General features: G+C 41.2%; 2 protein-coding genes across 3 annotated transcripts in view; one reads left to right on the top strand and one right to left on the bottom strand.

Annotated features, from left to right (window-relative positions):
* Positions 1-15,258, bottom strand: part of COL1A2 (collagen type I alpha 2 chain) — a 35,619-nt gene extending 20,361 nt beyond the window's left edge. The window contains exons 1-21 of one of the 2 annotated variants that reach the window (XM_084784505.1): positions 15,061-15,258; positions 12,576-12,586; positions 11,976-11,990; positions 11,299-11,334; positions 9,958-10,050; positions 8,660-8,713; positions 5,842-5,886; positions 5,632-5,685; positions 5,485-5,538; positions 5,150-5,203; positions 4,705-4,758; positions 4,148-4,201; positions 2,395-2,439; positions 2,073-2,126; positions 1,925-1,969; positions 1,662-1,715; positions 1,064-1,162; positions 909-953; positions 696-794; positions 251-304; positions 20-127 (exon numbers count right to left, since the gene is read on the bottom strand). In XM_084784505.1, the coding sequence (XP_084640631.1) occupies positions 20-127; positions 251-304; positions 696-794; positions 909-953; positions 1,064-1,162; positions 1,662-1,715; positions 1,925-1,969; positions 2,073-2,126; positions 2,395-2,439; positions 4,148-4,201; positions 4,705-4,758; positions 5,150-5,203; positions 5,485-5,538; positions 5,632-5,685; positions 5,842-5,886; positions 8,660-8,713; positions 9,958-10,050; positions 11,299-11,334; positions 11,976-11,990; positions 12,576-12,586; positions 15,061-15,124 (1,191 nt within the window). In that variant the 5' untranslated portion in view covers positions 15,125-15,258. Of the gene's footprint in view, positions 1-19; positions 128-250; positions 305-695; positions 795-908; positions 954-1,063; positions 1,163-1,661; positions 1,716-1,924; positions 1,970-2,072; positions 2,127-2,394; positions 2,440-4,147; positions 4,202-4,704; positions 4,759-5,149; positions 5,204-5,484; positions 5,539-5,631; positions 5,686-5,841; positions 5,887-8,659; positions 8,714-9,957; positions 10,051-11,298; positions 11,335-11,975; positions 11,991-12,575; positions 12,587-15,043 lie in introns of both variants that reach the window. The other variant, XM_084784504.1, reaches the window with a different exon arrangement.
* Positions 12,595-16,698, top strand: part of LOC311598927 (uncharacterized protein) — a 59,725-nt gene continuing 55,621 nt past the window's right edge. The window contains exon 1 of the transcript XR_014779710.1: positions 12,595-14,616. The gene's annotated coding sequence lies outside the window, so the exon portion shown is untranslated. The remainder of the gene's footprint in view (positions 14,617-16,698) is intronic.

Here is a 16,698-nt window from a genome sequence, read left to right on the forward strand (position 1 = left end):
TGGAGTATTCAGAACTTACTCTCAGCCCAGGAGGCCCTGCGGGGCCAGCAGGCCCAGATTCTCCCGGGGAACCTCTCTTCCCTTCTTCACCGCTGGGACCAGGAGGACCCTGGGCTCCAGCAGAGCCCTGTGTCAAAAAATAAAAATTGAGAAGAGTCAAAAAATATTTTCGTATCATATCCAGCTACGGAAGCTGGGTTGAAAATTGAGACAGATAAGTGAACAAAGTCGTGATGATGCAAGCACTTACAGGCTCTCCCTTGTTACCAGACTCTCCTTTGGAACCAGCAGGACCAGGCTCGCCCTAAGACACAAGCAAAACAGGGGCCAAATGACAAAAATGTGACAAGACTCTCTAGCAGACAAGTCTCTTGGGGTGTTTAAGTTCTCTAAAACAAACAAACAAACAAACAAACAAACAAAAAAACCACAAACAAACCACATGTGGGAAACCGGTATATGTGGAAGGGTAAGACACACACTGAGTCTTCTACAAGCTTCTAAGCCAGCACAAGGAAAAAGGTTATGCCCACAAGCAGAGGAGAGACTATGCAGGCACACAATGCAGCTATACAGGAATTGTAAACCTTTGCATAACACTACTGAGGGAAAAAAAAACTGCAAGAAAAAGTCATGGCGACAGAGCATGCAGCTAATATCTCAGGGGTATAAACGTCATACGGGTGACCACTTACAACAAGTCCTCTGGCACCAGTAGCACCAGCAGCACCAACGGGGCCAGGAATGCCACGGGGACCAGGGAGACCAGGAGCCCCAGCAACACCAGGGAGTCCCTGTGGGAAGAAAAATAACCCAAAGTCCCTCAGCAGGAAGAGGCAGGATACCGAGACCCTCAGTAAGTGCCTCTAGCCCAGAGCAGCGAATGCAAGCTCCCCGTCTGTACTTACCGAAGCCCCCTTAGCGCCAGTGAGACCATTTGCTCCAGGGTTTCCCTATGAGGGAAACGAGAAGGGAACACTCTCTGCATCGGAGTATTTCTTACCTTGTCTGAGCCCATCTTTTGCTTTTCTACTCAACTGCCTTAAAATCAGTGAGTACTTACAGGAGGTCCAACGGGGCCAGAGAGTCCTGGAAGACCCACTTCACCACGGGGACCAGCAGGACCAGAAGGGCCGGGGTTACCAACAGGTCCAAGTTCACCCTAAAAGTGAAAGACACAGGGTGGGAATTAGCAGTAAAAAGAAACAAACAAACAAACAAAAAACTGAAACAGCATACCTCTCTTATTCAGCATAACAGCAACTTTTAGGGAATTTCGTCAGACCAGCAACCACTTAGCTTATCTGGCTTTATTATCACAAAGTTTGGGGTTGACTTTCTAATTTGCAAGCCTAGCCCTGACATTCTGGCCCCATCCCTGTTGTCACTGTGGTTTAGTGCCCGCACAGTCCAGGCTGGCCTGGGATGCACATTATTCGGGGCACCCAGGGAGTCAGTTTCTAGCCCTCGACTCTATCAATACACAGTGTACAGAGAGATTTAGTGCAAACTTAGAATGAGAAAGTCTTCTGTACATGTTTAAAAAGGAGGGCCTGATTAAGGGAATTCTTCTGCAGTTGTCTTTCCCCTGCAAACAATACTGATATTTCACATCATACTAAAGACTTTATCAACGTGGTGACAGCAACCAATGCTTTTACCTTGGGACCAGGAGCACCTGGGAAACCCGGAGGGCCAGCAGACCCAATGGGACCCTGAAATCAAAGCAGAAGGCATAAGAAGTAGGTTAGGAAAACAATCTTGAACTTGTACCAAGGGAAGACATTCAAGGTTTCCAACAGAGGGTGAGTTTTACGGTATGTGTCAGTCAATCACTCTAGGGGATTTGAAGTAACCTATGCTACTTATAAATGGAAACTCCCAGCTCTCAACCTCCATTTTCAACCCCAGTATCAGAACTTACAGCAGGTCCAACAGGACCAACACTGCCATCACTGCCACGGGCACCCTGTGAAGGAAGGACAGACAGACCGTCAGGTGGAAATGAGGAAGATCCCATTACACAGTGTTTTAAGAAGATTGAAAAGGAAGAAAAATACTGGACTACTTACAGCTGGACCAGGAGCTCCCACACGTCCTCTCTCACCAGGAAGTCCTCTGGCTCCCTAGAAGCAGAAATATTATTAATAAAGTCCAGATGGCTAATCTTGAAAAGGCACAGGCAGCATTAACTCTGTTCAGTTTCTAACACGTGTAAGAATTCACTGAAGATACAAGTTCCAACACCAAGTAAAAGTTGGATATGTAGAGAGATGAGAAAAATATCAAGACTACAATGCCAAGAGAAATGGTAATCAGCAAAAACTCTAAAGAAGAAGTTCTAGTATGCTAAGAGTGTACATTTGGGTTTCCAAGGAATTGATCAATACTTACTGTTTGACCTGGATTTCCATTTTCACCAGGGGCACCAGGTTCACCCTATATGCAGAAGAAAAATGTGGTCTTTGTTCAATATATATATATATAAATTTTTTTCTGATTTGCAATTTTTACTCTATTATACCAGTTAGAGCCATTTGTGCATTTTAAAACATATTTTTATACTTATAGATTGTTTCTCAATGATCTCGGACACATGTTTTTAAAAATATGATATGAGCTTTGTTTAAATATACCAAAGGCTAAGGTACTAAAACAATGTGATTATTTGATTGTACTCCTCTCCATTTTTTTCTTTATATTCTAGGCACTTAGAATCAGATCCATAGTTGGATGATGATGATGATGATGATGATGATGATGATGATGATGATGATGAGTTTTTGAGACAGCATTTCTCTGTGTAATAGTCCTGGCTGTCCTGGAACTCATTCTGTTGACCAGGCTGGCTTTGAACTCACAGAGATCCACCTGCCTCTACCTCCCAAGTGCTAGGACTAAAGGCACTCCCTAGCACCACCCAGCCTAGGAATATTATTTAAATAGAGAAAACAAATGATACATTTTCTTTCAGTACATCCAAATTCTTCAAATTTGAATGCTCAGTGTTGTTGTTTTTACTAAGATACATGGAAAGTCAAAGCATCAGAATAGGTTTTAGAGCCGTAATATTTGCTTCTTATTCTGAGTGCTAGATCCTGGTGGGTAATTTCCTATTTGGGGGCTGTAAAAAATTCCCTCAAGATATTCTAGTTTAGAGAGTGATGCTGAGAGATAAATCCCAGGCTTGGTACAAGGTAAGCAAGTGCTCTACCACTGAGCTGTTGCTCTGGCTCTAGGTCTAAGATTCTACATGAAGAGTATTCTTTAAGAAGGAGGTCATGAGATTGCCGAGTCTACCTTTTAACCATTAGACGTGTGACCTTGGTCAAGTCACTAGCTCTTCTTAACCTCAGTCTCTCCCAAATGAGGACACCTGCAAAGTGCCTTTTAGTTCTAACATTTTACGATGTTGAGCTTAGCAGTCTGATCTATAACACTGGACTCGTGAGAGCATAGCTTTGACCTTATCCATTTGTGTGGCAGCTGGGAAGTTCCACCAGATTCTCCATATTCTTCGTGCCCATCCCTGGTCACCCTAGCATTCCTTACTCATTAATTTGTAATTACGCTGGTATTCACTTTAATATCACATTATCTCCTTAATAAGAAAGAGAATATTTTATGGTTGAGAACACTGTCAGAGAAGAGGCTAGCCAAGAGATAACACACTCCTGAGGTTTTAATTACCTAATTAAAAAAATTTTTTTTGAGTGTGCACAGATAAATCAGAGAAAAGAGGCTGAAAAGTGTATTGTGGCACGAATATACCTACCTAATCGGTGCAAGGCAAAGGAGAACTTACACTTCAAAATAGCACGCCATGCTCTAATGCTTGATTATATGCTGATTTGCTTTTATTTTGGCTACAGAGATTGAGTGACATTATAAGAGGAGGGAAGGAGATGGAGAAAGAGAATTTTAACGTTATTTTTTTTCATTTGATTATTTAACTACACATTAAGCTAAATAAGTGTTAGTAACTGGCCTTTTGTCATAGACTCTCCCTGCTCCGCCATTGAGGGATGTGAAGGATAGGATGAGGAGATACTTTGTGAAATGTGGGCTGTCTTCAGTAAAAGAGCCTTTTCGGGAGTAATGGAAGATTGAGACGACTGGCTGATAGTGTTCCTAACCCCGCACTTACCTTCACACCCTGCGCACCAGGCTGTCCCTTCACTCCGTCCACACCAACGTGTCCCTGAAAAACAACGGGCACTTTTCAAATGCTGGCGTGTTGTGATCTCAGTCAGACCAGAGCCTCCCACCTCTGCCTGCCGTAACTACATCTCCTAGACAGGTCTCCTGGCTGCTGAGGCAGGACAGAGTCCAGTGTTCCAGCTCAAGGGAGCTGGCTCCACCACCCCAGCTCAACCACTCTGCCTGCGTGCAGGTAAGAAGGGGTGCGGGGGGGAATCCTGGAGAAGCCTCATTGTGTCCTTGTCACCCTGATAATCTCCTGGTTTCCAGATAGTTTTAAGTACTTAAAATATACACAATCTATACGTAATCTATAATCTACATAGTTTTTCTGAGTTATTCTCAGTTCTCGGTGAATTTTGGTCCCACTTTAACGTATGGCATTTTCACATTTCAGAGTCATGGGAGCTAGATGTGTCACCCAGGGATTTAAATACAGTTGAGTTCTTACCACCCCCACCATCACCATTTTTTTCCTCTTATTTAGGTGAAGAATTTACTCACTCGATGGCCTTTGAAGCCAGGAAGTCCAGGGGTCCCAGGGAAACCACGAGCACCCTGGGGGGGAAAATCAGAACAAGACGAATAAGGTCTTCGTAGAAGTTACAAGGCAATGCTTTCTTCTTTCCCAACCAGTTCTCCTCAAGGCTCAAGTTTGGAGTCAAAGGCTGGTACTAAGCATGGAGCTACAAACGAATAGCAAGGATGTGAATAGCTAAGATGGTGGCATTTGTGGACAGCACAGCTTAATTATTCATAGTCCGCCGTCACTGATATTCTACAAAGAAAATGAATGAAACATCTGCATCCTTTTCTTGGGTCTTTCCTTTCTCAGATGCTTTCACTGAATGCCATAGGTATCAGTAGCATCTCTGCTACCATCAGCTGCGTCTCACGCACGCTCACTGACAACTCACCCTGGACCACATACTGCCGTCAACAACCTCACCTGTGGTCCAACGACTCCTCTCTCACCAGGTCGTCCAGGCTTTCCAGGGTGACCCTAAAACAGAAAGGGGGGGGCCTAGGGTCAACTTTCACTTGGTAGACCGTCACAAGAGAAAGGAACACATAATAATGTGAGATCAAATACATGTTTTATTAACAATTATATCTCTTGGGTACAAGCAAGTTAATTAATATTTCATTAAAGTAATATTTCCCATAGGAGAAGACTCAGGGATAAGGAGCTTTCAGCATGGAACTTAATTTTGATCTAGATACTCCTGTTGAGATGGAAGTATTTAGAGGTTGTTTTGGAAGAGCTTGAGGGTAGACACTTACATCCTCACCAGACTTGCCAGGAGGGCCAGCTGGACCACGAGAACCTGCCGGACCCTAAGGAAATGGGTGATGCATTGAGGTTAAGACTGTGTTCACAAACCATCCCTCAAAAACATTGTTTTTCACCTAGGGAGAAAATGTTCTCACCGTTTGTCCAGGCTCACCAGGCTCACCAGCAGGTCCCTGGAAACCTTGAGGTCCCTAAAGTAGGGTAGAAGGAAGACTTATTTACTTATTTAGAAGTTCTGGAATCAAGCTCAGGCCATTGAGTGTTAGACAAATAGTTTGCCACTGAGCAACATCGTCATCGCATGTTCTCCTTTTATATAAGAATGACTATATGATTTTGGTACTTACAGGGGCTCCCACAGCACCAGGAGGGCCTCTGGGTCCCATCAAGCCCTGTAAAGAAGATACACACAGTTAGTACTAAAAACACATGTCCTTGTTTGCAGTTCCATAAGCGGGTAAACTGGATTTGGAGAAGATAGCGCTGAGCTACTGGAATTTTTTTGATGGAAGGGTTTTAAGAACCCCAATCTTCTGTGCTCTTTCATGCCTTTCACTTCTCTGTTTTTACCAACCAATCTTCAGAGCTCAACAAGAACTGGGTGGGAGAGGCCATAAGTTCCTCGAGATGTGCAAAACTGGGTACCTGGAGGTCATTCTAAAGCAATGAGGTAGACAGATCTTTGCACAGGAACAGAAAATACAATGGTTGACACAGAATTTCGGTTAGATTCCCTTCATCATACGTCATCTTTCCATGTCATACTTAGCTAAGAAATCGATATTTGTATTGCCACAGGGGCATAAATTGAAAAGGATCAAAAGTCCTTCTTAATAATTAAAAGGAGGTTTATTATAACTTTAAAGTTCTATCCAGGGTTGTTGATGACTGATGAAAATGTCAAGCAAAAGTGGATGTAATGAGGGGTGAAGGAAAAATAAATTATTATTGAGGCAGCCTGAGAACTCTATCATAGGATATTGAAAACATAACACAAATGACAATAGCTTCTTTTCTTTCTCCTTCTTTTTTTTTTTTTTCTGGAGCACGAATGTAAAGTAAAAACAGAATGGTATTCATTTTGAGCTAAATGTAAATTTGTTTTTACCTCTAATACTCAATGCTTACGTAAGCTCATCTGTGAAACCCATTTCCCATACAGCAAAAAATACCTTATGCATAAGTCTTGAGTAATTTGCTTATATACTACATAAATCACGAGGATTCCACAGTTGCACCTATCCACTTTATTAAATGACTATAGTGAGATGCTACATATTTTAAGAAGCACATTATTTTAATTATGAGAATTATTTATTTTGTTTCAGAAATTGCTTCAGAAACAGCTTCAATGTTAAAAGAAGCTGTTGCTTTTCAATAAAAGTACTTTTCAGGTATCCATTAAATATAATTTCCTTTGACATCATGAATTTTTAATTATATTTATTCCTCTTTCTCTGTATTTGCAACAACTTCATTTACATAAAGGATACTTTACTTTGTGGAAGCCATGGGACGAACTGATTAATTCAGAGAAGGACCCTGTGGGGTTTTGTACTTATTGATTTTTTTCCAACACAAAAAGTTATTTTAACACTTTATTGCTGCCTATCTTCTCTATTTGTTAAACACATATCTGTTGCTTGCATATGTTCATGGATGTGTGTAGACATACAAGCTTAAATTATATTTCACTGATATTTAAAAAAGAAATATTCTGCTTGATACTCGGAGAGGAAGGAGGGGGCTATGATTGGAATGTAAAGTGAATACATAAATTAATTTTAAAAGGACAAGGGGAATCTGAAATCCATTTTAATTTCTCCAGTGTATGTCCACCATTTTAATTTTTAAAATAAAATGACATCTACTCCTCCTTTATTTCCCACTTTGCCTCGTCTTGAGAAATGGGTTCACCTTTACAGCTGAGTAATGTCCACCGCTAGCAGAAACAACTCATTTCAAATGTCTAATATAAACAAAGCCAAAAGAATGCTTCAATTTGTCACTTCAGATATGAACATTTTAAATTACTGGGAAAAATCAGGAAATTGGAAATCATCAATTAAAGCTACATTATTTTACAAGTGAGAGTTTTAATTTACAGAAAATATTGTCTTGCCCTTCTAGAATATTAGTTTATTTCGGCCCATTAGCTTCAGAAGAATATCTTGGGAAGATAGAGCACTGCTGGAGGGCCCAGGTAAAAGTTCTGTTTTAAATACCATGATAACTAACAAATAAATGCCTCTGGAAAACACACAATTAGAATCACCAAACTGTGTGCATGTGTATTAAATTTAGAGCAGTTAATCAATCTAATGGTTTTTATTTCTGGGGCATTTTCATTCTTTTATATAAACTGCTATACATTTTTCATGATCATGCCTATTTTTTCTTTATCGTATCTCAGTAATGTTTGGTAGAAGCTTCATTTGCTAGCTAGGTCATCACCCTGACACACAGGAAAGCTTTATAAGTTGTCACACAAATGACAGTATGTGTATGCGTGATGAGGGACATAAGTGCTAAATTTGACTCATTCTTGTCTATATTGTTTTTCTTTTTAATTTAATTTTATTTTTTGTTTAATAAATAAAAAATATTGCTATCATCTGCTGCTAACTGAGTAGAGCCATGGTGTAGCTCTGACCCTGTTGGGGGCACCTGGTACACTCGTGTGACCAAGGAAGTATTCTATCCAAGGGTTAAATACATGAACCATATGTTGTCTATTATAAATCTTGCCTATAGATTGATTCTGTCCTTAACTCCCTGTGCTGAGCTGGAGAGAACTTGTTGGTTCTTTCCAAAAGGTTCAGGGAGCACAGTGAATTATTCTGCTTCTTCCTGCTGCTTCATGTTTTGAGGAATGTGGAAAGGTCTGGAGAAAAGTATAGATGCTAATATTTTGAGTTAAATCCATTTGCCTGAGTTATGGTCCCCATATCCAAAGATCATTTCTTAGACATAAATATCTGGCCTCCTTTTTTATGAGGCATGTTTTCAGAGAAAATTGAAACCCTTAACCTGCATTTGAGCTTTGATATTTAAGGGTAGAAAAAGGAGTTGTTGTCGTTTGATCTACGAATGGAGTGTTAATTATTATTATTCCCCCCTGTAAGTATCCCTTTTCCCTCTATAATAAAAAAAAGACAAGCATACCATTGGTCCAGGGCCAGATGAAACTCCTTTGTCAGAATATTGAGCAGCAAATGACTGAAGGGAATAAAACACACACACACACACACACACACACACACACACACACACACGCACGCACGCACACATGCACATGTTAGTGATCGTACACTGAAATTTTGCATTCTGCTTTTAATGAATTTCCTGATACTAAAAGAAAGCCATGTCTCAACTGGAAATGACGTAGAAGTCAGTACTAACTTCCCACCATAGACTGAAGTGGAGATCTTCCTTCTCTTATTCTTCAGACTCACTTTCCTATGTCCTCACTACCTATCTCTAGAGTGAGCAAAGATGGCATCCTAACCCTTTACAGTCCCTGAGAACCCTCACAAGTGAAGCGGAGCTCAGGGAAACGTGCTGTATCAGCAGCCGCCGCCCCAGGGCCACAAACCACCAAGCTACTTCTTTGTTCTGTCTGGAGTTTCCAAAAAAAAAAAAAAAATGGTTAGAAAGAGTTTTCAAATTATAAGAAAATTAAAATGGCCCTTAGAAGATTAAACTTTTAAAAAAAGTAGTTCACAGGAACTTCCCTGTTAAAGATCTCTCTTCAAGTGGTCACTGTATAAAAGAAGGCGCTTTTAATGCACTTGGTAGACAAGCAATCATAATAAGACCTTTGGGAGAGAAAGGTCTTATTTTACTGGCATACAGTTGGGTGTTAGAGTCAGGGATCTGATTCACAGTGCTAACCAATTAAGCAAATATGTTTTCCTTCCTGCAGTGGGGCCGTTTGGCCCTCATACCATTGTCAGAGACATAAAGCTAAAAGAAGACATTAATGAAAAGGGGGAAATGTACTTTTCTCAATTTAGTTTCAAGCAAATTAAACCTAAAGCCGCTTTGAATGTTGGTTCAGCAGACTCCAAGGCAAGGAGAATAAAGTGGGTCAGATGTTTGTGAAATTGCTTTAAGATCAGGGGCTTCACTTACGTAATTCAATCAAATCAAACTCTTTAATAAGGCAACACCTCTTATTTGTGCTGTACTGATAAAAGATATTAAATCCCCAAATTAAATAATGGTGCTGATGGCGGCTGCTACCTTCAGGGAACCCAATAGCCAGGCCTGTAACTGACAAGGCCTCAAAGAAGACACGCAGAGCAGAAACTTAAATGAAGAAACCAAAGAAATGAAATAAAATATACTAATTTCCAAATAAGAAAAATTTCCCCTTAACTTCTAAAAATAAAGTGAGTATTTTTCCAACATAGCAAGACACTAAAGTCAGATATAAATTTAAAATACATAAGACATCTTACCACACCAAAACCAGGGATCCCTGGGGGACCAGGGGGACCAGGAGGGCCATTGGGACCATCATCACCATCTCTGCCTGGGGGACCTGCTAGACCCTGTTAGAAAGACAGGGGATTAGGGCAAGGTTACAGCATCCCTGCAAAGAGAGTCCTAAAAGCACACACACACACTAAGGTCAGTTCTTCAGACTTGTTGATGTGAAAGGTTGGAAGTATAATAGGCTAGCCCCGTCACTGATGGGCATGCACCTGTGACATAGGCTTAGTTCAGAAAGACCTTTAATGGCTGATGAGCAAAGACAGCAAGTGGTAGCTTACACAGTGTACACACTGAATTCATAATGAAGCTGATCCCATGGACTGCACGTTTTTCTTATGCTGTAGAAAAAGACACTATGAAGATCTATGCTTGTCTCTGACTTTTGTTAAGGTATTCCATTGTTTTGGTAGGTGATGTGTGAAGAAGACAGCAGGTTAGGTCATTTTATCACAGGATGAGAACACGGCTTTAGCACTCTTTGTGTTGTTAGGATAGTTTACAGATACGTTTATACAACTAATACATTGAGTAGGATATGTGTAAGTCCACATTTCATGACAGATGCAAGATGCCATTATTTATATAGTGATAAAAATGTTCTATGATGCAAGCCATGCAAAATCACTTAGTTAACACATATCAGGGCTGGAGAGGTGGCTCAGAGGTTAAGAGCACTGATGGCTCTTCCAGAGGTCCTGAGTTCAGTTCCCAGCAACCACATGGTGGCTCACAACCATCTATAATGTGATCTAATGCCCTCTTCAGGTGTGCAGGTGTACAAGCAGGCAGAGCACTGTATACATAATAAATAAATATTTTTTAAAAACACATATCAAAGAAATGTAGCATATAGAATGGCAAACTGGCATGGATTTGTATAAATGAAGACAGAGAAACAAGTTACAGCCTACTGATTCACACTTATTTCAATGTATATAGAGATCTTTTCTTTTTCCTCCAAAAGAATCAAAACATCTTACAAAGAGGATTGTGAGGTAGGGGATAGGTTTCCATTATACATGTATTGGGCAGGCCAAATTAAAACAAAGAAAAATAGACTCAGCAAAGAATATGACTGCCTGTAATAGTGTTTCTTTTTACTAAAGGGTAATCTTGAATGAAAAAGAATATTGATTATATGTAATAATGTTCATTTACTTGTTCGGGAGGACATTATCTACTTAAAAGGTGGTATAATTATCTGAATACATAATCTTCTCACACACTGTCGGTCTTCTGTAGCTTCTAATGTGTAGTTATTCAAATACAGGCCAAAGCCCTTTAATGGCTCAAAAATTACATACCCTTCCTCCACGTGGTCCTCGGTCTCCAGGGGGCCCCTAAAGGAAGACAAGAAGGGCAATGGGCCATATGTATAAGAAATTTATAGTGAACAAGCAAACCAATTTTGAAAATAATCCATTGTTAAGACTGATCTGACTAAAATATTACTAAACAGCAGCCAGAAGATGTGACATAAGACAATAATAGTATTGTTTTTGTTAAAATTATATGTAATTTTTTTTCAAACTGAGGGTCTAAGAGGATGCTATGGTCTGTAGTGGTCAAACCAATATTATCCATTGCCCTTTTAGTAAGATGATAGCTACAGACAAAAACCATTTTGTTACACCTTAACATCACATTATAGAGTCAGTCTTTTAAAGTACGTTTTTGATTTATTGTCTATAATTAATATAATATGCATCCCCTTGTAAGAATATAAACAAATATTTAGGAAGTTTTTAGTATGTAAATCATCAATTTGTGTAAAATAAATGTAATTAGAGATGCTTCTGGAAGATGATAAAATTTTGTTACATCAAATATTAACATTACTTTGTTTTATCGTTTGGTGAATACATATTCTTTTGGGTAAAATCTTGATAAGGTATTTTCTCTTATACTTCATATTAAGTTTTGTCAAACTGAAATGATTCTGGTAATTTTAAGTACTTATGAAGAAGAGCAAGACTCTTACCTTTCTTATAGATTCCTAGAAAAGAAAAGATAAATGATTCTCATAAGAATAATTATATATACATCCATATATTAAAAGTTGCTTCATTTTGATATTATATACAAATATATCTATAGATGTCACTGCATTGTTCCTTTTCTAATATCTTAATCTAATAATTTGAAATAAAATTTAAAATTTTACCAATAAACAAAATATTATTTACAAAAACAAATATATATATACTTATCTGTAACTATGTTGCAATTTCAATTCATGAGCTAAGAGTTTATTCATAATTCTTTGCAAATGAATCCTAGGAAATCACAAAAATGTCACAGGAAGCTATTGTGCTTCAGAGTAGTTGGTGCTAAAACCCAAACTTTAACTGGACCATTTATTCTCTCCTCCCTATGGGTGTTTTAGGAGGCCAGCCTCTCTCAGTAGCACTTCCCACTCTGGAAAAGGAGGTGAGTACTTTCAGTAGAGGCCAGAAAGGTTTAGACCACTGTACCCCTTCACAGTTTCCTCACGAAGCCAAACTGGCCAACTTCCTTCCCCAGAAAAGAAACTGCTGAGACTCAGATGACAATCAAGTATGGACATCTTAGTTTTACTCACCGTTTGTGAAGCTGTTGAGGAAAGAAGAAAATAGGAAATAGTTATTGGTATCATTTCATTGATCAACAGCAGTAATTAACAAATGATACATGGGTTTATAAAGTTGAGTTATCTGATTAAAATACCTCTTCTGTTTCCTCTTCAGACTATCCGAATGACTTCGAAATTACTTAGACAAAAAAACATAGCAGAGACCAGCAGGGTGATTTGTTTATACAGTTTTAATATGTAAATATATGTTGAATTAAATGGTTAATTATTTACTATTTTTGAAATGATCTGAATTATTAGTGTGCCTGGAGGACACTGCGAATGCTCAGCAATTACGGCGGAAGTGGCCTAGATGAATCACTGACTCTCACACCAAGTGATTGATGAGGAAATAATTCATGGTCGAGATCACCTTTAATGCATATGAATCTAAGAAAACTTACGAGTGTATGCACCCTAAGGCAGAGCTTGTTTTTCATAAAACATTGAAGTGACTTAGCCTTTTTTCCCCCCAAAAGGTCTAATTTACAAATACAAAAGCAAATTGATTCAGGAATCTGATTTTTTGCTATAAATAGTTCACTTAAAATTAGGTAGGTCATTTGATTAACATACATCAGATTTGTTCCCTAGGAAGGATTGTATTATATAAAGAGAAAACTGTGGATTAAAATCTTGAAAAATAATGAGAAAAACAAATATCCACTCCCTTGCCACAATTACTGTAAGACTTTAAACATTGAATTCACTTCCTATGGTATAAAAATTATAGGGTAATGTGGTATATAATTGTGGTCAGCCTTGCTCCAGGATGAGTCACCCCTAAAAATTGCTTGAATGTGGTGGTCACGAAGTGTGTCATCTGGAATGAGAACATCTGCTCCAATGGTCACCATTCAGGAGAGTGGACCATATCCAGCACTGACATTTAAGGGCAATTGATGAGAATTACTGTAGAATTAGATAAATGGTGTATTTAGTTTGTGTCCATCAGAGGAAGAACAATTTGCCTGCACTAGCAGAAGACTCTAACTCCTACAGGATTTTTATTACTCAGCTGTGAGCCCATTTTGGACAATGGGTGTTGGATAACAATTCTACATAGTGGTTGGATGCTGATTAGGAAGAATGTTGATATCCGAAACCTCTACCTTCCCTAGGTCTACTCGATTTCTCTGTGGCGGTCCTCTCTTGTACTCTTTGATTTCGTCTAATGCTAACTTGTTACATTAACTTGTTCACTGCATCTCTTCTTAGCATCCTCAGTGGGCATTTATAAAATGGATGAAGGGAACACATATGCATCAGAAATCAGGCAGTGGTAGACACATGGCATGTTGGGGGTGGGGATAGCTTTTGAAGTGCTGGGTGTGGCCAGGCATCCTTGAACCCTCCTCAAGATGCTTTGTCTAGTTAAATTGGGCAGCCATTTTCAAGATGAAATTCCACTGATTTTCTTCATTCTTTGACATGGAAGTCTAGTCATACAGCCTAGAAATGGAACATGACCTTGAAGTTGGCACATTTAATTTGCAGCCCACGTTTTAGAAAAGGCCCAGTAGATTCATTTGGAGCCTCTTGGGAAGTGAGTAGGAGACCCATGACAAAAATCCCAGACTCTTGAATCAGAATCTAAGGCCAAGGTTGATATTTTTCACATCTGCTGATTTCAAGTCTGATTCCAGGTAGTAACGAGTTGATATGTAACTAAACAACTGACTTTAGTTAAAAGTTATCTTTTCTATGACTAGGCAATGAATTGGGAAGCTACTTTAATTATTCAGAAGATAAACGTAGAGATCTAAACAGCCCGCTTCTCAGGATATATCCACTGAGTTCTCCACAGATGACTCAGAAATGTAAATAGCTCCATGGACCTTGGAAGTCCCTAACTGGAATTCCATGCGCTTAGGGCATGGTCCCTGTGCTTTCATTTCCCTCCCTCCAGGGGGCGCCTTTTCATCATCATCATCATCATCATCGTCATCGTCATCATCTCCATTAAAGTCATCCAGACCAATTCTAATGCCCGCAAGAAAATGGAGTCGGGGTGAGTTTTGTATTGTTGTATTCAAGGGCTTTCTAAACTAGGCCTCAACTTCCACAAGGTGGCCATGAGCACAATTCTGGGTATTGAAGAGTGGAGTCCTCTGATTCTTTCACCCTGTCAATAGTGCTTTCTATCTTTAGGCAAAATTCCTTGCCTCTTGGTGAGCTTCACCAACCTGGGGTTCCAGGCTAACAGCCTAGCTTTACGGGGGGGAGGGGAGGGGGAGTTCCCCAACTCTTGGCAACAGTCAAGCCTTCCATGTATTTATTCTTTTAAAGTACTTTCCTTGCATCTCATACACCGGGGTGTTTCCCCACAGGCCAGAGAACGTCCTCACAATGCTGTGTGTGGGAGGGAGGGCAAAATTGCCCTCTGATCAGATCAGGGTGCCCACCTATCCAGCCTCTCTCCTTCATCTCCCCCAAACAAGCAGAAGACACTTACATGTTGCTAGGCACGAGGTTACTGCAAGCAGCAACAGAGTCCGCGTATCCACAAAGCTGAGCATGTCTACCACTTAGACATGCAGACTCCTTGTGTCGCAGAACCCCTGGGTCACCAGCGAAGTATCACCTGGCGGGCGCAGGCATGCAGTCGTGACCGGTCCCTCCAACTTAGCTGAAAGCTCCCGCTGCCGTGGTGCTAAAATAATAAAGCCCAGACCTGCCCTATTTATATGGCAAAAGTTTCCTCAGCCAGAGGGTGCCTCCAAAATCGTCTCCACCAATGGGAGGGCTGGGGCCTGGGGCCCGGCCTCTGTGCTAGGAGGAGACTGCGGGGGCGCAGCGGAGGGAGTCAGGGGGGGAGGGACCTGGGTACAGGGCTTCTTAAATTGGTTCCATTCTTTTTGAGGACGTGGACACTTTTGAGGCTTTCGAGGGGGAAACTCTGACTCTCTGTCTGCATACCTCCGCCCTCCCCAGCCACCCGCCCTCTCCCTCACTTGCCAAGTTTGGAAGCACTTTAGGACACCTACGTGGGCACTTCACAGATCTCGGAGCAGCCAGCAGCAAGACAGGTGTTGAGGGACCTGGAGGCCAAAGGTGAAAAAACAAAAAACAAACAAAACAAAAAATTAAAAACAGGAGCTGTCCAGTCCTGCCTCACCTTGTGCCCTGAGGGCCATCTGCAGACTGGAGGGGGGCTGGGGCATGAGAGATGGAAGGTGACAGCGTGGCGAGGTCTAGAGCAGCCCTCCCGGGTCGACTCCACCCTGCCCGCCTCCCCGCCTCCTCTCCCGCGCCCCCTCTCTCCCCTCCCCCCTCCTGATTTCCTTCTTCAGCTTTGGGGGATGTTCTCTCTCTCTCTCTCTCTCTCTCTCTCTCTCTCTCTCTCTCTCTCTCTCTCTCTCTCTCTCCCCCCCTCTCTCTCTCTCTCCCTCTCTCTCCCTCTCTCTCTCTCTCCCTCTCCTCTGTTGATAGGGGGGAACATGCTCACCAACATAAGCTTAGCATCACTATACTTGGTTTGGTCAAGCCACATGCTGAGTCTGGATCAGACAAGCCTGCCAGTGAACATCAAGCCCCCTTGGCCTTGCGGCACACTCATGAGCCCTCTCACAGCCATTGTCAAGCACCTCTCTGCCTTTATCCTCACACCTCTCCTTAGGAGAATATGGAAATGACTGCTAAAATCTTTTATTTTGCGCCTAGGGTATACACCCCCTCTCCCTTAAGGTCTCACGCTGCCCGTCTACCACAGACTCTCCTGCGCTGCACTCCCTTGCCTTCATAAGGGGCTCCACTCCCCCACACCTTGGCATAAAGCTGGGATTCTGAAGCTGGGCTGGGAGACTCAGCTTCTCCTGGGTGGTGGCAGTGAGCGCTCCCTCCCAAAGTGCCTTGGAATGTTCTCCCGAGCCCCCCAGGGTCCCAGGCTTCTTCTGGCCTGATGAGGCTGCAGAGACCTACTCAGAGTCTCATTCTGTCCAGAAGTCACCACAGAAACAGATTCTTTAGGACAGTTTTATGTCCCTGAACCAGGAATGGCTGGGAATCCCCCCTCTCCTCAGCCCCACTCTTTCTGTTTCCTGGTGAGGAAGAATTTGTGCCTAAGGCTAGCTCCATCAGCAGCTGCTGTAAG

Source organism: Acomys minous (assembly GCF_964271855.1).
Source record: "Acomys minous genome assembly, chromosome: 6".
Taxonomy (NCBI): domain Eukaryota; kingdom Metazoa; phylum Chordata; class Mammalia; order Rodentia; family Muridae; genus Acomys; species Acomys minous.